Source organism: Phyllostomus hastatus, unplaced genomic scaffold (assembly GCF_019186645.2).
Source record: "Phyllostomus hastatus isolate PE091 unplaced genomic scaffold, TTU_PhHast_1.1 phas_contig_1, whole genome shotgun sequence".
NCBI classification, from domain to species: Eukaryota; Metazoa; Chordata; class Mammalia; order Chiroptera; family Phyllostomidae; genus Phyllostomus; species Phyllostomus hastatus.
This window is the reverse complement of record NW_025333498.1, coordinates 16902551-16923797: the sequence shown is the minus strand read 5'-3', so window position 1 is coordinate 16923797 and position 21247 is coordinate 16902551. Positions and strand designations below refer to the sequence as shown.

The 21247-nt window shown below is 36.0% G+C and overlaps 1 protein-coding gene across 1 annotated transcript in view; it reads right to left on the bottom strand.

Annotated features, from left to right (window-relative positions):
- CIR1 (corepressor interacting with RBPJ, CIR1) overlaps positions 1 to 21247 on the bottom strand; it is a 45161-nt gene that overhangs the window by 14718 nt on the left and 9196 nt on the right. The window contains exons 3-7 of the mRNA XM_045845608.1: positions 21141 to 21214; positions 19836 to 19846; positions 19682 to 19746; positions 17018 to 17066; positions 16063 to 16180 (exon numbers count right to left, since the gene is read on the bottom strand). Of these exons, the coding sequence (XP_045701564.1) occupies positions 16063 to 16180; positions 17018 to 17066; positions 19682 to 19746; positions 19836 to 19846; positions 21141 to 21214 (317 nt within the window). The remainder of the gene's footprint in view (positions 1 to 16062; positions 16181 to 17017; positions 17067 to 19681; positions 19747 to 19835; positions 19847 to 21140; positions 21215 to 21247) is intronic.

Below are 21247 nucleotides of genomic sequence, written 5' to 3'. Positions count from 1 at the left end.
CACAAGAATAAATTCAAAATGGATCAAAGACTTAAATGTTAGACCTGAAACTGTAAAAACCCTAGAATAAAACATAGGCAGCAAAATCCTGGACACTGCTTATAGCAATATTTTATTGTATATAACTTCCCAGGCAAGGGAAACAAAAGAAAAAAATAAACAAATGAAACTACATCAAACTAAAAAGTTATTGCACAGCAAAGGAAATCATCAACAACAAAAAAAGACAACCCACAGAATGGGAGAACGTATTCACTGATACATCTGATAAGGGGTTAATATCCAAAATTTATAATGAACTTACAAAACTCAACAACAAACAACTCCAAACAACTCAACTAAAAAATGGGCAAAGGATCTGAACAGACACTTCTCCAAAGTGGACATACAGATGGCTAATAGCCATATGAAAAGATGTTCAATGTCACTAATCACCGGAGAAATGTAAATTAAAAAACCACAGTGAGATATAATCTCACACCTATCACAATGGCTATCATTGAAAAATTAACAAACAACAAGTGCTGGTGAGGCTGTGGAGAAAGGGGAACCCTTTTGAGCTGTTGGTGGGAATGCATGTTGGTACAGCCCATGTGGAAAGCAGTGTGGAGATACCTTAAAACACTAAAAATGGATCTGCTTTTTGACCCAGTGACCCCATTGCTGAATATATTTAAAGGATCTCAAAACACTAATTTGAAAGGACATAAGCACCCCTATGTTCACTGCAGTGTTACTTACAATCACCAATATACAGAAGCAGCCCAAGTCTCCATCGGCAGATGAATGGATAAAACAACCACAGGACATTTACACAATGGAATACTACTTGGCCATAAAAAAGAAAGTTTTACCCTTTGAGACAGTATATACTAAGTGAAATAAGCCAGTCAGAGAAAGACAAATACCGTATGATTTCACTCATATGTGGAATCTAATGAACTGAACTAACAAGAAAATGGGGACAGACTCATAGATTGAGAGCAGGATGACAGCTAGTGGTGGGGAGGAAAAGAGGTGGAGGGATTGAGCAAAAAGGAAAAAGGACTTATGGACATGGACAACAGTGTGGTGACTGCTGGGGGGAGGGGAACATAAGGGGACTAAATGGTAATGGGGAAAATACAATAAATATTAAATAAAAACATGGTTACTATGTTACTATAGATTCTCATGACATTTCCATTACATCTGTAACGATGGAGAGGGTCCTGCATGGGAAATTCTAACTTATTTTCCCCTAGTACATAACACAGAAAGTGATTTTAAAAATCAGTATGTGTTACTGAGGGCTTACTATTGTATCTCACTAGGTACTTGAGAGATAAGGAATAGAGATCTTGGTTTCTGCCTTTAAGGTGATGATCTTTTTTTGGGAAAATTAGTTTATATGAAAGAAAAGGAAAAATATAAATTATAAATTTGTGTTATAAGATATATTCAGAAAAGTGGGTAAACTGATGTTTAGAATAGTTAGCAAAGCGTTTCTACTCACTTACTAAACAATTATTCACTAACCATGCAGAACAAGGGTGTCTAACCTGTGGGCTGCATGTGGCCCAGGATGGCTATGAATGGGGCCCAACACAGAATCATAAATTTACTTTAAAACATTATATTTAATTTTATTACTAAGTTTTATACTAAGTTGTATTACTCAGATATGTGCATTTTCTATATTAGTGATAACAAACTCTGGACCTGCTTGACAATTTTTAAAGATTATCAAAAGGGCCACTGCATAATAAGGGTTGTTATGTGAGAAATATTTTGCTTATCTGTGGTGGCAGATATCACAAAAATTATGCAGAGACCTTTTTTTTTGCTCATCGGTTTTCATTAGTGTTTGTGTATTTAATGCATGGCCCAAGACAATTCTTCTTCCAGTGTGGCCCAGAGACACCAAAAGGTGGTCGCCCCGATGGTAGACTGTACAAGACATTGCAGATAAAAAGGTACATAAGATACAGTCCCTATTTCAGAAAAGCTTGTATGTGCCAGGAAAGAACTAGAAACTGAATTTGATGTTCAAATTCTCATAGAATTTAGGAAAAGGTAAAAAGTAGGGCATTCTAAGTGAGTGGGACATGATGAGGTTCATGTTAACTTCATTAGTTTGATTTGAATAGAAGAATTAATATTTACTAGACAGACTACATTTCACTCATTCTCTTTTTCCTAGTTAATCACTGCCTAATTTCCTTTACTTGAAGCTGGCAGACCTTGAGTAGATGAACGATGTTAACATGAAAAAAGAGAGTCATGTAAAAGAGAGTTATGGCTGAGATCTGAGAATCATAATGCCCCTTTGAGATTATGGGAGGTGTAGCTTCTGCTAGTCCCACACATGCCTTTAACACAGAGCAGTCATTTACTGATAGAACAGGATTGCAATTAGTTTGTTAATGTCAATGGAATTTCAAGGCATAGCCACTCTAACAAATTTAATCACTGAATTATAATAGTGCTTATAGTTTGAAATGACTTAATCATTGGTAATCACTTAAAACAAAACAGCCAAAATATAAAATACCAATCAAGAGCATCATTTTGACCTTTGAAGCACAATGACTTAATAAGTTTACTGAATAATAATCTCTTTTATAAGTCAAAATTTCTTTTCAGTTGATTAGCTTCCTCATGCATTAAAAAAAAATTTGGTTCCTGACTGATCAACTACATGTTATAAAGGACAGAAATTGTGCCTAACTTCACTTAGTTACTTTATTTATTAGTTTTTAAATATCTGCTTTTTAAAAAAAATTATTTATTATTTATTTATTTATAAGGGGGACCCCAATAAACCCAGAATTTACTTATAAAAATTGTATATTTATTCTTAAATATTTAAACTTCAGTCACCTTCAAAGCACTCTCTATTGGATATAATACACCTACTGAGACGTTATTTCCACTGTTCAAAACAGTTTTTGAACTTGTTGAATTTGATGCCTTTTAGCGCTTCTGCAATTTTTTGTTTCACCCCTTTGACACTGGCAAAGCATTTATTTCCCTTTGAAGACTTTTTTCATCCAGGGAGGTAAACAAAAAAAGTCACTCAGGGTGAGACCAGGTGAACAGAAAGGTGGGACATGGGGGGGGGGACATGCTGTTTTTGGTCAAAAAATGGGTGAACGGTATGGGCAGGTGTGCTTGTAGATCACCCATCATGAAATGACAATGTGTTGAGTCTTCAAAAAAATTCACTGAAGCTGAATGCAGCTTCACAACAACACCAACTGGTACTCTGATACAGATGGGTTTCTAGAACACTCACCTTGCAGGGGAAGCCTGCACTACAAGGGGCCCACCCTCCAGAAGATAATTCTCATTTTTTGGGGGGTCCCCCTGTATGTATTTATTTAATGAGAGACAGAGGGAGGTGAAACATCGATTAGTTGCCTCCTGTACACACCCCAACTGAGGACTGAATCCTGCAACCTACATGTGCTCCAACTGGGAATCGAACTTGTGACTAACTAAGACATACCAACAAGGGTCACATCTGCTTATTTTAGGAGTTAAGCTTTAAGGACATTCTGGTAACACAAATACTTTTTCTGCAGTAGAATTACATTGGAGGATTTATATTTTTATTTTATCTTTTACTTTTTTTTTAGTTTTTTTTTATTGTATTTTTTCCCAATGTTGAAGGATTTAAAAAAAATTCTGCCATCAGATATAGGGCTTTCTAGTAGCTATGCTGGTAGAATTGAAGTTCTTCAAGGATTTGCATAAGGAAAATCCATGACAGATTCAGAAGGATCTGCCAGAAGGGCAACCAAGTTTATCATCTTTCTTTCTACAGAAAGTCCTTCCAGTATGCTTGTATGTGTCTTTCTAGCAAAGCCTGTGATCTGACAGTTATTTTTCAAATTTCCCAAACATGTTTTCAAGTATCAAAAATGCCTTCAACATGAAAGGTTGATGAAAAGACAGAGAAGTAGCATGTGGGAGCTCTGCTGCAGAATACTTCTATCAGTCTTATGGCTTAGTGTAAAAATCTTCAAGAAAATTAAGCCAAGAGTGAGGGAAAATTATACAAGGGAAAGAACACTGATATGCGGACAAATATTTCAACAAGTGTAGAATAATGCTTTCTTTAATTTAGCTATTCATTTTCATATTGTTTAAACACACTACAAACTATGATGTAAACAAGACTGGATAGAAACATTTCAAATATTAAGTACTTATTGATAGCATTTGAGCCACTGTGGTATTACTGGATCTCACACTGAGGCATTAGAAAGAAAAAGAAATATTGTACATGATCAAGAATATCCAATAACATCATTTGGAACTTGAAATTTACTTTTATTAACAATGTGAAACTTTCCACATTACCTAATGAGACAATTTCAAGTATTTTTAAAATTATAGTTAAATTTGGAAAAAATAGCAAAATAACATATAGTAACTTAAGCCTGAAAAACCTAGTCAAATTAGTGCCAAGTGAAACTGATGTTAACAAATTTGATTCAATGTTTATTCACTTTTATCTTGCTTTTACAACTTTTGGGTTTCAATGCAATACACATGGCACTTGAAAGTCCTATTCTCACAAAGAAAAAAGCTGAAAATACTGGAAATCAATAAATTCTCGTAGATCTATAACAGAATTGAGGTCACAGAGCAAATTACTACCCCCAAAATGGGAAAGGCAAGTGACAGAGAATCACAGTTTGCCAGAACCAGAAACCACCAGTGGAGCCAGCAACTGGTAGGATTACTGAAAAGATAACTGACTATTGCTGGAAACTGAGCAAGAATTGCCAAGAAAAATTGAAACTCCTGATGGCCCAACCTTAATGGGACTCCCACTGTTTTGTGAGTTTTCCCTCCAGGACCCCCACCAGGTTTTCACTATGAACAACAAAGGACAACCCCCTTCTACTTCCCTTCCAACAGAAGAACAGAAAAAGTAACCATTTGGCAATAAATCCAGAGCATTCTGTTGTCCTGGACAAATGCTTACCCTTCAGGGAAGCTACTTTCCCAGAGCCTAACCTATATGGGGAGAAAAAGCTGAGGAGCACTTGTGAAGGTTACAGCCCAGGGGCACAGGCTCAGTAAAAGAATGAGACCTGCGCACAGGATTATAGAATGCTTTGCTTCCCCCCATATCTTACCACCACAGCAATAGGGCTCCTGTATAATATCAAGGGATTACAACTGAAAAAAGGCTCAGACTCTATTAAAGAAGGAGTCTTGAGGGAGACAAAAACAAGAACGCTTGAGGAAATTTTAGCCTCTGACATCTAGCTACAATAAAGAGTAAACTCAACCTAACACATAGCCAGATAAACATACAACCTCACACTAAAAGCATATTTACCTCAGTTCTGTCTACCTGATACATGATGTCTGGCTTTCAACAAAATTTTGCAAGCACACTAAAAGGTAAAACCACAGTCTGGAGAGACAAAGCAAGCGTCAGAATCAGACAGCATGATGGAGATTCTGGAATTATCATTATTGGGAATTTAAAATAACTAAGATTGCTCTGCTAACAGCTTTACTGGAAAAAGTGGACAATATGAAAGAACAGAAGGATAATGTGAACAGAAGGATAATGTAAGCAGAGAGATGGGAACTCTAAGAAAGAATCTAAAGAAAATGCTAGAAATATGAAACACTAATGGAAATGAAGAATGCCTCTGATGAGCTCATTAGCAGCCTAGACACAACTAGAGAAAGAATAAGTAAGCTTTAAGATATGTCAATATAACATTCCCAAATGAAAAACAAAGGGAAAGAAAATGGAAAAAAATAAAAAAAAAGGAAATCAGAATATCCAACAACTGTTGGACAACATAAAAGGTATAACATATGTACAATAGGAATACCAGAAGAAGAGAAAACAACAGAAGAAATATTTGAAATAATGCCTGAGATTTCTCAAGACTAATGACAGACATCAACCACAGATTCAGGAAGCTCAGAAAACATCAAGCAGAAAATACAAAACACACACGCACCCCTGGAGATATCATATTTGAACAGCAGAAAATCAAAGATGAGGACAAAATCCTTGAAAGATACTGAGGGGAGGAAAGTGGGGAAATCCATTACCTAGAGAGGAACAAGGATAAGAATTAAATCGGACTTCTCTTAAACCACGCAAACAAGAGGAGAGTGGAGTGAAATATTTAAACTATTTAAAGAAAAAATCACCAACATAGAATTTTGTATCCAGTGAAATTATCCTTCAAAAGTGAAGGAGAAATACTTTATCAAACAAAAACTGAGGAATCTGTCACCAGTAAATCTATCTTATAAGGAATATTGACTAAAGTTCTTCAGAGAAAAATGATGATCAAAAACTCAGATCACCCTGGCTGGTATGGCTCAGTTGGAATGTTGTCCCATGAACTGAAACGTCTGGGGTTCAATTCCTGGTCAGGGTATATGCCTGGGCTGCGGGTTCGGTCCCCAGCTGGAGCAAGTGTAAGAGGCAGCCAATTGATATTTCTCTCTCCCATTGATGTTTCTCTCCCTCCCTTTCCTTCTCTCTACAATAAGCATGTCCTCGAGTGAGGATTAAAAAAACAAAACAAAAACTCAGATTTACATAAAGAAAGAGCATTTGAGAAGGAATAAATGAAAGTAAAATAAAAGTTTATTTTTCTTACTCTTAACTGATCTAACAGATAACATCTTGTTCCAAATGACAATAGTAACAACATATTGGACGATTGTTGCTTATGGTAAATGAAATGCATGACAGCAAAGGGACAGGAGGGAGGAACTGGTTTATATAAAAGGAACTGGGTTTACTCTGTTTTACGATACTGACATAGTGTTATTTGAAAGTGGACTTAGATTCACTGTAAATTTCTACTGCAATTTCTAGGGTAACCACTAAATTAAATATAGGTATAACTAATATGCTAAGAGAAAAAAGAAAATGGAATCATATAAAATGCTCAATTAAAAGAGAAAGCAGAAGAGTGGAAGACCAAAAGTAAAGAATGAAGGCAACAAATAAAAAACAATTATAAATATGGTAGATCTTAATCCAATTATATCAGTAATAAATTAAAAAAACAAGATCCAACTGCATGTTGTATATAAGAAACCCGTTTTAAATATGAAGACAAATAAAGTAAAAGGATGGAGAAACAGATACCAAGCTAACAGTAATTAAACAAAGCTGGAGTATCTATTAATTTCAGACAAGGCAGATTTCAGATCAAGGAAATTTTATCAAGGATTTAAAGAGAACCAATTACATAAAGAAAAGAGATTCTCCAAGAAGACACAACAATCTCATATGTCTAAGCACCTAACAAAATATGTGAAGCAAAAACTGATAGAAATGTTTTTACAAATACACAAATACACTATTATGGCTGAGAGACTTCAATGCTCCTCTGACAGAAATGGACAGATCCAGGAGGCAGAAAATCAACAGGATATAGTTAAACTGAACAGCACCATCCATCAACTGGATCTACCTGACATTTATAAGGTACTTCATCCAACAACAGCATAATACACTTTCTTCTCAAGCTCATATTCACCAAGAGAGACCAAATTCTGGGCCATATAATGCACTTTAACAAATGTAAAAGAAGAAAAACCATGCAAAGAATGGTCTCAGACCATAATGTAATAAAACTCTAGAAATCATAACAGAAAGACAGCCAGAACAATCCTGAAACATTTGGAGATGAAACCACACTTCTAAATAACATGGATTGAAGAAGTCTCAAGAGAAATTTAAAAATATTTAAACTAAGTGAAAATGAATATACGACTGCTGTGTAATAAAAAATTTGGCAGGCCCGCGTCCCCAGTTTCTGGGAATGAGCCTCTAAATCCTCAAAATTACCTGGGTGACAGGAGTATCTCTGTTATTCACGGTGGAATCTAATAGTTTATATTAACAAGGTGACTCATGGTGAGCCCTTAGATAGGTTATATTAAGGAGATGACTCAGGATGGGACTGGCCATACCAGAAAGACCAACCATGTGATTCTAGAGGGCTCGGCCTTTGAGCCACATGATTATCAGTCTGACCTCCAGGAAAGGCACAGGGACTAGAGGTTGAGTTCAACCACATGGCCAATGATTCCATCACTCATGCCTATATAATGAAACCCTAATAAAAACTCTGGACAGCTTGAATGAGCTTCCCTGGTTAACAATAAATACTCTGTGCACATTGTTGCATATCAACGTCCAGATTCCATGGGGAGAAAGAGGATGCTGGAAAGTATGCATTTTGGGTGTGGGTTGGAGGCGGGGAGCAATGCAATTTTCATTGTGTTAAAGTGTAAAATTTAAAGGCAAAGAAAGAGATATTAAAACAACTTTCTTTACTACATACTGTATGATTCCTTTCATATAAAATGTCCCAATAGGGGCATTTTATAGGGAGACTAGGTAGTGAGAAGTTTCCTACTGGAGTAATGAAAATGTTCTAAAACTACGGTGATGAATGTACAACTCTGTGAATATACAAACTAAAAGTCATGCAATTCAAAGCCACTGAATTGTACACTTTAAATAGGTAAACTGTATGGTGTATAAATTATAACTCAATAAAGCTGTTTTAAAAACACTTTCTAAAAAAAAAATGATCTAACAGCCTTAACAGACACCTCACCAAGAAGATATACAGATGGCAAATAAGCACATGAAAAGATGAACTGTCAATGGCATACTACTTGGCTATAAAAAAGAAGAAACTTTCACCCTTTTCAACAGCACAGATGGAACTGGAGAACATTATGCTAAGTGAAATAAGCCAGTCAGACAAAGACAATTACCACATGATTTCACTCATATGTGGAATCTAATGAACAAACTGAAAAAACAAGCAAAATAGAGACAGATTTGCCTTGATCGGTGTGGCTCAGTGGGTTGGGTGTCATTCTGCAAGGTGAAGGATTACTGGTTCAACTCCCGGTCAGGGGACATGCCTGGGTTGTGGGCCTTGTCCTAGGCTGGGGCACATGGAAGAGGCAATGGATTGATGTTTCTCTCACATTTTGATGTTCCTGTCCCTCTCCTTTTCCTTCCCTTCCTCTCTCTCTAAAAAAAATAGAGAGAGAGCAGGCTGACAGCTGAGGGGGTGCAGGTTAGGGGGAATGGAGGGATTAAGCAAAAAAGAAAAAAAGAGAAAAAAGAGAAAGAACTCATGGACACTGACAATAGTGTGGTGACTGCAGTGGGGAAGGGGTGGGTGGAGGTGGAAGAGAATATAGGAGGATAAATGGTAATGGAAAAATAAATTTTAAAAAGATGCACTTCGTCATGTCATCGGGGAAATGCAAAATGGGATACCACTATAGATCTATTAGCATAGCCAACATTCATAACATTGACAATGCAAAATGGAAACTCTCATTCATTGCTAGTGGGCATGCAAAATGGTATAGCCATTTTAGAAGACAGTTTGCAATTGCTTATAAAACTAAACATACACTTACCACACAATCCAGCAATCAATCACACTCATTGGTATTGACCCAAAGGAGCTGAAAATTTATGACCACATGAAAACCTGCATATAGCCGTTTTATTCATAATTGCCAAAACCTGAAAGTACCGTAACTAAGATGCTCTTCAGTAGGTGAATGGATCAATAAACTGGGATACATCCAGACAATGAAATTCAGCACTGAGAAGAAATGAGTTATGAAGCCATGAAAAACATGGAGGAAACTTAAATGTATATAGCTAAGTGAAAGAAGCCAATCAGAAAAGGCTACATACTGAATGATTCCAACTATATGATCTTCAGGAAAAGACAAAACTGTGGAGACAGGAAAAAATCAATTGTTGGAGGGGAGAGAAGGATAAACAGGCAGGGCACAGAGGATTTTTAGGGCAGTGAAGCCACTCTGTATGGTACTATAATGGTGGATACATGTCACCATACATTGGTCCAAACCCATAGAATGCACAACACAAAGAGTTAGCCCTTAGGTAGACTGTGTACTTTGGCTGACAATAATGTTTCAATGTAGTTTGATCAGCTGTAACAAAGATACCACTCTTGTAGGGGATGTTGATAATGAGGGAGGCTACACATTTGTGAGAGTGGAGGATATATAGGAAATCTCTGTACTTTCCTCTCAATATTACTGTGAACCTAAAACTGCTATAAAAAAAAGTACTAAGAAGAAACACAAACAAGATTAAAACAAAAAGACTAAGTAGAGGCATACAAGTATATGTAACTATGAAATTTATGAAGAAAGCAGAAATACAAACAACCCCCACCCAAAGAAACCCACTCGCTTTGTTGAAAACCCCATTGCAAATTTTAAAATGTTTAACTTTGATATATATTAAAAACATGAATGACAATGGTAATAGTCTATGATAAGAATAAAGGCCATAGATAAAAGCCAGGTGGGTGGGTCATTTAATTATGTTATAATATAAAAATATTTCATAAAAATTCAGTCACCACGGAGGCTTGCAAGTTTTGCATATAATTTGGATGTATCTAGAATGGGTGAAAACCTACAAAGTTAAGATGATCTTATCAATAGAAGAGATTCTAAACCAGCTTAGCCAAAAGAAGCATTTTGATTGCCTAATTTTACTTTGTAAAGGAGAAGTAAATCTTATAGCTGGTCTCTGTAAACCTCACAGCTGGAACATTCTAACAGCACCTTGTAGTTTCCAGTGATCAAAGTAAGTTACTTTATACACTAAACTAAGAATTTCATAATAGAAATAATGCAACACCAGGGGGTACGGTTATCAGGAAATAATTACACTCCTGGGAGATTACAGGCAGAAGGCTGTATACCCCAGGGGTGTGATTATCCCATGATAACCGCGTCCACTGAAACTGCCTTATTGCAAAAATAATCTCTTTTCACTGGTGAGACATTATTCAATAGGTGATTTTTTTGTAAATGAAAAGATTTTTTTTAGCTTGAATCAGCAAGTGGATTAGAAAATTGAGAGTTTGTTTTTCACTGCAAACTCAGAATACATCATTATTATTTGCTTTCCTATTTGATACAGTAGAGTTTTGATTTTGTTGTTGAAGAGTTTCTGTTAGAGTTAGTTAAGTGGCCCTATTATAGTTAGGTCAAACTTGAAAGGTATTAATTGAGCAATACAATTTAAAATAACTTATACATATCTATGTGTAACTTTTAATTTTTAAAATAATATTCACTTAAAAATTATAAATGTACAGCTGCTGTTAATATTCTGTGAAATCATCTTCTAGGCATTTTTCTAAAAGTATCTGTCTATATTTTTACCTAAAGATAAAAAAAAGAAACTCCAATGGATAACTACTTTGTTTTAAAATCTGTTTTTATTTGACCAAATGTTAAAAACAACATCCATACCATTAAGCAGTCTTCATATCATTTTTAATGGCTGTATAGTAGTATTCCTTTGTTAACATCACGTAATTATTCATCTAATGTCCTTTTATTAGGTATTTAGGTTCTCTCTTTTACTATTAGACACATACTTTGCATAAAATCTTTGGACATAGCCATGATTATTCTTTTAGGATAAATTCATGACTGTAATATTAATAAAACATAATTTAAACAAATAAAAGAACAAATAAATAAAAGTACTATTTCCCATATCTTCAATTGTTCCTACATACAGCTGAAGCTGATGGCTTTCAGCTGTGACAGTACATCAGAAATATATGGTATATCATCTAATGTGGTATCAGCAATGGTGGAAGTTACTGACTTGTTTTTATCATAATTTTATCATAGAGTTCAGTGCTTTGAGATATTCTCAGATATTTACCAGTATTTGTTCTCACATTTACACCTCACGGAGTGGTTAAGCAGTCTGTTTCAAGTTACGTGGCTACTAAGCAGCAGAGCTGGGGTTCCAGATCAGGCATTTACTACCTCCATCGCACCACAGTCTGTGCTCTTAGCCACTAAGTACATTGCTTCTCTGAATTTATGGTTCCCTCTGGGCGGAAGGCTGTTCTTTCTGCCTGAGATGCCACATGCTCTTCTCTCAGATCTTGCATAGCTGCATTTTCCCTGTCATTTAGAGATCTCAGTTTAACATCACTTACTCCGAGAAGGCCTTCCTGACCACTTAAATCAAAAGTTACTCCCCATTGCCCTGACTAGTATGGCTCAGTTGGTTGGGCATCATCCCTTAAAGCAAAAGGTCACCAGTTAGAATCCTGGTCAGGGCACACGCCTGGGCTGAAGGTTGAGTCCCTGATCAGGACATGGGGACAAGACAACTGTTTCTCTCCCTCTGTTTCTCCCTCCCTCCCTTTCCCTCTTTCTAAAAATAAATAAATAATTTTTTTTAAAAAAGTTACTCCCCATTTAGTTGTTATCACAGTATCCAATTTAATTTTATCATAGAACTTTATTAATACCTACTGCTTTCTTATTTATCAATTCATTTTGTGTGCCCTGACTGGTATGGCTAAGTTGGTTGGGCACTGTCCCACAAAGTGGAAGGTCACCAGTTCGATTCCTGGTAGGGCACACACCTGGGTTGTGGGCTTGGTCTCTGGTTGGGGTGTATATGAGAGTCAATAAATAGATGCTTCTCTCTCACATCGATTTTCTTCTTTTTTTAAAAAATTATTTTATTGTTCAATTACAGTTGTATGAATCCCCCCCACTCACATAGATGTTTCTTTCCCTCTCTTTCTCCTTCCCTTCCCCTCTCTCTAAAAATAAATAAAATCTTTAAAAAAATCTTTCCTAGGATTTTAGAAAAAAATTTGTTTTGTCATTTCCAATATAATGAAAGGAAGGACCTTTTCTGTCTTGACATTGTATTCCTAGAGCCTAGAAAAATACCTGGCACAGAGTAAGTGCTCCATAAATAATTGTTGAACAAGTGAGTTTATTTTACCTTTACTGATGAACACTTAGGGTTGTTTCTAATATTTCATCACTATAAACCTTTGAGCATCTGCTTTATCACTTTATTATAAATTCCTGGAAGTTCAATTTGTATGTAAAAATATGCATGTTTTTAAGGCTTTTGATACATATCATCAAATCACTCTTTAGAAAAGCTGCTTCAATTTATCACATCAGATTAAAATGTTAATTTTACACTTGTTCTAACACTGGGCATATAGTTGTTTTAAATTTTTACCAAATTTGAGGGGCAAAAAGATAATATATCACTTTAGTTTTCATTTAATTGGTAATTAATGTTGTTGAAAATATTGTCATAGCTTTTATGGCTATTTGAATTCCTCCTTTTGTAAACCACCAGTATTTATGTCCTTTGCTATTTTGCTCTTTCATATTGACTTGAAAGAACATTTTATATATTAGAGATATTAACTATAGTATTTCAATAAAGGTGATACTTTTCATCCTCTACCCCCTCCACCCCTCCACTGCTCAGTTTATTCAGAGAGAAAGAGTCACTAATTTGTAGACTTCTCAGGGTGGTTACATGTGTTAAAACTTGATAGCAGCCAAAAACTTGAGCATTTTCCTACTCCATTTACTTTATTTTGAAAAAGTTCCTTCGACTGAAAAATACAGTAAAACCCCACCATAAGTGGGGTCCAAAAACTCTGATTGCACAAAATGAATGACTGAATTACTGTAAGGTTAATAAGTATAAATGGAGAGCTCAAAAACAGCCAATCCAGTTTCATTGTATCTGAATTCACTGTTTTCAATACGAGGTTCAAAAATAGGTTAACTAAATAGCACAAGTTCTTTTAGCTGTTGTAGGAGACTTTCTAATATCGACTCAAGAGAAAGTAGGTCTAATCAATTACTAAGTAAAGGGCTAAGTCTGGAGTCTATCTTACTCATTCTCTCAGACTAGGATCAAAGATGAGGCCAAGCAACAAAGACAGTTACCACCACTGCCCAGCCCTAGCCAACACAGGAGTCATGCAATTGAAAAGGCACCACAAGGCTGGAGTGAAGGAAAAGATAAAGACACAACCCCTTCCAGCAAACAGAATATAACTTTCATATGTAATAACAGATCCCTGTGAGTAAAATTACTGGTCAGAAATATCTGAGCCAATGGGTTCTTCATATAAGACCTACTCCACCCCCATTTCTTTTGGGGCTTTATTTCTTTGAGGTCTCTCACCCTTCTTTCACCAGTTAAGTAGGGGCAGGGGAGCAAGGAGCATAGTATGTGGGCTTGAAGATACCTGCATTGCAGTAGCCATGGGATGTTCTTTTTGTCAGAGGTTGTCAGACCAAGGTCTGTATCAGTATTCTCTCACCTCTGAGCAAATAGTTTTCTCTTACTTAAAATGTGGCTTCTATTTTTTTAGAGCAATAAGGATTTAAAAAACTCAATGTAATATTCTATTTGAGTACTTCCTCTACCCATTCTGACATCTGTAACACCATTAAAGAAACAGTCTAACTTGATAATGGATCAAATTTTTAAACTCCTAATAAGAGAACTGGCATCTTGAATCCTACAGCTTGCGTTTGGCTTGCTGGAAGGAAGCAGGATCTCTAGCTACAGAAGAGAAGCTAAAAGTCATATGCTGACTGGGGGTGAACCTTGGGCTCAGAGGTGGCGATGGATGACAGGAAGTATATAATGTGGTGCATCAGAGGCCTAGATGAACGGGGGATTGGGTTCATGCCCAGAGCATTTGCTTAAATAGAGCAGCTCTGCCTTTATATGTTCTATATACTGGGTTTCATGTTAGATATCTTTAAAAAAAATTAGACAGAAAAAAAGGTTTTATAGCTGCTTAAAAAATACTGAAAACCCCTAGTTATACTATCAAATCCCTATTTAAATGTTTTTACTTATTAATTTTAGAGAGAAAGCAAGGGAGAGACAGAGAAACGTTGCTTTATTGTTTCACCTACCCATGCATTCACTGGTTGTTTCTTGTATGTGCCCCAACCAGGGATCGAACCCACAACCTTGGCATATTGGGACAATGCTGTAACCAACTGAGATGCCCAGCTAGGGCTCAAATCCTTATTTTACAATGAAGAGTTGAAGCTGATAAAAGTGAAATGAACTGTGTAATGTTTCAGGATTAAGCAGGTTATTTCTACTATACTTTATCATGAGTTATGGTTGGACTAGTGTGGCTGTCTCAATAATATACTAACAAGGCACTGATAAATTAACTTAAAACTTCTCAGTTTTAATATCTTTTTAAAGATTATTTATTTATTTATTTATTTTATTTTAGAGAGGGAAGGGAAGGAGAGAGAGAGAAACATCAATGTGTGGTTGCTGGGGGTCATGGCCTACAACCCAGGCATGTATCCTGACTGGGAATCGAACCTGTGACACTTTGGGTCACAGCCTGCGCTCAATCCACTGAGTTTAATATCGTTTTATAAAAAGAACACAAATAATACAAACCAAATTAGACCAATTTTTCTTAGGTAGATAATAAAATGCAGGAAGGTAAATAATTTTCAAGTAAACACCAATTTTTAACATAGTTAACATCTTTTATTTTTTAATATTATATATATTTTAAAGATTTTATTTGTTCCCTTTTAGAGAAAGGGGAAGGGAGAAAGAAAGACAGGAAGAGAAACATCAATGTGAAAGAGATACAGGGGTTTTACTTGCCTTCAACTGGGGACCTGGCCTGCAACCCAGGCATGTACCCTGACTGGGAATCGAACCAGTTACCTATCGGTTCACAGGCTGGCGCTCAATCCACTGAGCTGCACCACCCAGGGCTAGTTAACATCTTTTAAAACACAATTTTGATTTTATCTCTAAACTAAAGAGAGGTGATTTCTGAGGCTTCTAGATCAACCTACTTTTACAATTGAGAAGGACATAAAAACAAGAAATAACCATTTCTTCCTGCCATATTTAGGTTAGTAGCCTGATAAACTTTGTTTAATATATCTTGCATAGGGGCCCTTGGCTAGAAACATTAAATTTAATTCTGAAATATCACCCTTGAAATTCAAACCACATGATCAGAGTTTGACTATATTTTGGGAATGTGCCTTAGTCCAAAAATCCCAACCCAACCCAACTAAAACAATACCCAGAGAGATTAGAGAAAAATGTTATTTTATCTTTCCTTATTTATCCTTGATATATATTCTAAAACAAACAAACAAATTGTGTCTAGTGCCTACCTGAGCCATCAGTAGGAACTGAACTTGCATTGATTCCAGAAAGACCAAACAAAGGACATTCTCGGTCTGTGTTGACATGACCCCATTTGTGACACTTAATGCACCTCACATTTCGAACCTGAGAAATAGTGAATGTGATTTTGGTTATTAAAATACTAAGTCTAACCAATGTTCAATTCTCCACTCTTTGACAGAATTTACATTAAATTATTCTAATTTTTAAAAGATCTCCAGAGAGAGACTTCACAACCGTATTTTATAATTTAATACAAATATGAAAACCTTTTACTATAAATTCTGCCTAAAAGCTAAGCTAAGTTCTATCTATTTCTTTTTGACTCTTATTTTATGGCAATAAAATAACATCATACAAAAAGAAATGGTAGAATTTCAAAAAAGAATTATCTTATGGCTTAATCTTAAATTCTCTAATTTAAAAAAGTTTCCTTTGAAATTTCAATTTCTTGAAGCAGGGGCTGGCAAACTTTTCATAAAGGGCTAAGTAGTAAATATTTTAAGCTTTATGAGCCAGAAGTCTCTGTTGCAACTATTCAACTGCCACTGTGGCAGGACAGCAGCCACAAGACAATCAGTAAATGAGTGTGGCAGTGTTCCAAAAAATGTTATACATAACAAGGATATAGCCCTCTGATGACAGCTTATCCCAGTTCAAAACAGATAGTTTTGCATCTTCTCTGGACTTTGAGCTAATTCCTCAAATTTTTTGAAAACTGCGGAAACCATTTTCACTACAAACTTCACTACAAAACTTTGATTTCTATCCTTCAACAATGTGTTTATTACATTTAACATTTTCTCCCCTAGTCTCCCTATTATCTGATACAAACAGAAACCACAGAGCCCCTCTGCATTTTAAATACCTTTTGGACAACAATATAAAGAAGTACTTATTAATTAAAAATTATTCTTACAAAGTAAAATATGTGTCACTTGCCTGAATACCAAAGGGCTGATCTCGGATGTTCATGTCATCTTTGGCATATCTATTAAGTAGAGAAAAATGTACAAACACAGTATTAAAAATAACTTTATAATAAACAGCAGTTATTCTGAAAAATAATTTCATAGTTCTAGGTACATTACAAAATGTGTAACTGTAATAAATATATAGAACTAAAAATTATTTAGTATTTCCAAATACCACTTAGTTATTAAGTGTCCAGTCTAATGACTATAATTTTAAAAAATGAAAAAAATAAAACTAATACTGTATCAAGCAAATTGTGTAAGACAATCATTGAAAATGCTTTCATATTAGATGCCTTTTAGTAAAAATATATTTTATTGATTATGCTATTACATTTGTCCCAATTTTCCCACCTTTGGCCCCTTCCACCCAATAACCCCCATTCCCTCTGGCAATCCCCCTCCCCTCATGTCCATGGGTCATGCATATAAGTTCCTTGGCTACTCTATTTCCTATACTGTTCTTAACATCCCCATCTATTCTGCACCTACAGTTAATACTGCTTAATCCTTTCACTTTTCCCCCTTCTCCTCCTTCCCCCTCCCCACTGATACCTCTCCAAATGATCTCCATATCTATGATTCAGTTTTTTAGATTCAGTTGTTAATAGTTGTAAATTTGTTGCCATTTTAATGTTCATGGTTTTGATCTTCTTTTTCTTAAATAAGTCCCTTTAACATTTCACATAATAATGGCTTGGTGATGAGGAACTCCTTTAGCTTTACCTTGTCTAGGAAGCACTTTATCTGCCCTTCCATTCTAAATGATAGCTTTGCTGGATAGAGTAATCTTGGAGGTACGTTCTTGCTTTTCATCACTTTGAATGCTTCTCTCCAGTCCCTTCTAGCCTGCAAAATTTCTTTTGAGAAACCAGCTGATAGTCTTATCGGAACTCCTTTGTAGGTAACACTGCTTTTCTCTTGCTGCTTTTAAGATTCTTGATCTTTAACCTTTGTCATTTTAATTATTATGTGTCTTGGTGTGGTCCTCTTTGTGTCCATCTTGTTTGGGACTCTGTGCTTCCTGCATTTTTACGTCTATTTCTTTCACCAAATTAGGGACGTTTTCTTTCATTATTTTTCAAATGAGTTTTCCATTTCTTGCTCTTTCTCTTTTCCTTTCAGCATCCCTATGATTCGAATGTTGGTATATTTGAAGTTGTCCCAGAGGTTCCTTTGCCTGTCCTTGTGTTTTTGGACTCATTTTTTCTTTTTGTTTTTCTGATTTAATGTTTTTTTTCTTCCTTTTGTTCCAAATGATCAATTTGATTCCCAGCTTTATCCACTCCACTGTGATTCCCTGTAAATTTTTACTTCATTTAGTGTAACCTTCATTTCTGCCTGGGTCTTTTTTATGCTGTTGAAGTACCCATGAGTTCCTTGAGCATCCTAATAACTAATGTTTTGAACTCTGCATCTGATAGCTTATCTCCGTTTTGTTTGCTTTTTTCCCCTGCAGTTTTGTTCTGTTCTTTCATTTGGGCCATGTTTCTTTGTCTTCTTGTTTTGGTAGCCTCCCTTGTTTGTTTTTATGTATTAGGTAAAGCTGCTTTGACTCCCTGTCTTGGTAAAGCAGCCTATTGTAGAAAAGTGCACCAGTAAGTTGGATGGGGTGGAGCCTCAGGTAATTGCCAGGGCACAGAAACCCACATGAACCAGGTTGATGGAATCTCTGATATGGTGTTGCCTCTCTGTGGCTCTGTGTGGGGGTGGGCTCAGAAAAGGGACAGTGGCTGCTGCCTGGCCTCTGGAATTTTTTCTAGAATGGAGCTGTCTACCGCCACTCACCCTGATGGCAGACACTTCAGTTTCTCCCCACGTGCCCTGGTGCCCTTCAAGCTGCTGCCCTTCAAGCTGCTGCCCTGATGCTGGAGCTCTGAGGGAGTCTGCCTATGTCCACTGTGGGCTCCTTGGAAGAGACACCTGAGAATCCTGCAGTTTCTTCTGCCACCCCAACTCCCACTGACTTTTACAGTCAAAAGTTATGGGGACTTATATTCCTGGCACTGGAACCCTGGGCCACGTGGTCTAGTGTAGGGCTAGGATCCCTCATTCCCAAGGTATCCCTCCCAATTTTTAGCCACCACACATGGGTGTGGGACCACCCATTCTGCATCTATGCCCCTTCCACCCATCTGGATGAATGTGATTTCTTTAATTCCTTGGTTGTTGGACTTCCATACAGCTCGATTTTTGACAATTGTGGGTGACAGATGTTTTATAGTTTAGTTGTAATTTTTGCTGTGGTTGTGTAAGGAGGTGAGTCATGTTTACCTATGCCTCCATCTTGACTAGAAGTCTAGATGCCTTCTTTAGTGAATGAAAAGGCAACATAAAATAGGATATCAGATAAAAAAATTTTAAATTTTTGCCCAAAGATAGACTTATTGATTTTAGAGAGAGGGGAAGGGTAGGAAAGAAAGAGGGGGAGAAACAATGATTAGTCTCTTTTCGTACGTGCCCTGACCAGGGATAGAACCCAAAACCTAGACATGTGTCCTGACCAGGAATCAAACCTTGCAATCTTCTGGTCTACAGATGACATTCTAACCAACTGAGCCACACAGCCAGGGAGGATAGCAGATAAAATTAATCACATATATTTTATCTTAAAAGAAAAACCAGTTCTTACTTTTCTCGTGGGGCTCCTTTCTGCCATTCAAATTTGTATTCAGTCTCTCCTTCTGTTTCTTCTTTCTAAAAACATTCATTAAAAAGTCTTTCAATTTCTTCATAAAATTACAATCTACTGCAAATAAATTCAAACATAGAATATGGTACTTTACCTCTTTGTTTTCTTGATTGCATATCAAAAATATGGGAAAAAAAGGAAGATCAGGTTAAAAATCTCATAAAAGTCTACCATATACTATACTATGATATCATATTTAATTGTAATATGTAAGAATTTATTGGTTTAACTTTTTTCTTCACAAGGTAGAATTCAAGTCACTGAAGGACAAGATACAATATTAAATAAAGAGATCATATTCAATAAGCGTGTAATTCCTAATTTTTAAACTTTTATATTATCCATTGTCAGTGAATTATTATGCCTTCTATTTCCAAATTCATTCAGCAAGGAGTAAAAATATATACAAAAGTTATAAAAAAGAAATGCATTTCTGTTGATGTTGAGATTTTGTTTTCCTCCCCAAAGGACAAGTCATGAAATATTACTAGTTAGACAAATACTTTTAGTATTTATTCTAGTGATTATAGCACGTTTAAAGATTATTTTATAAAACAATGGCAATATTTTTTTAAACAATAGCAATTTTAAAAGATAAAGAGCAACCTAAAAAAATGTCATGTTTAGTTACCTCAAAGAATTATAAATGGAACTGCCTTATTACTCAGCAATTTCACTTCTGGGAATTTATCTGAAGAAACTCAAAACACTAATTTGAAAGAATATATACATCCCTATGTTCGTTGCAGCACTATTTACAATAGCTAAGATTTGGAAGTAGCCCACATGTCCATTAGTCGATGAATGGATAAAGATGCTGTGGTACATTTACACAATGGAATACTACTCTCTTGTAAAAAATAAGGAAATTTTACCCTTTGCAACATGGATGGACCTAGAGAACATTATACTAAGTGAAATAAGCCAGTCAGAGAAAGACAAATACCATATGATTTCACTCACAAGTGGAATCTAATGAACAAAATGAACTAACAAGAAAAACAGAGACAGACTCATAGATAGAGAGCAGACTGAAAGCTCAGGGCTTGGGTGGGCTGGGTAGGGGGGCTGGGAGGGACTGAGCAAAAAAGAAAAAAAATGAGAAGGAATTCATGGACACTGACAACAGTGACTGATGCGGTAAGAGGGGTGGAAGAGAGACGGAGGAGGGTGTGGGGGAGATAAATGGCCAAGTCAAGATGGAGACTTGACTTGGGTGGTGAACACACAATACAGTGCACGGATGATATGCTATAGAATTGTGCACCTAAAACCTGTATACTTTTGGTAACCAGTGTCACCTCAATTAACTCACTTTTAAAAAATGTTTGTCTTAACAGTTCTTAAACTTTAGTTGCAAACATATCAAAGACTAAAAAAAAAGAAATAAGGTAAGTACCTTTTTTAGCTCCTGGTGGGGCCTCATACATGAAGTTAAGACCATTCTTTACACGTTCATCTCCCATAAGCAATCTGCATAAAAAGACATAAGGTTAAGAATTTTAT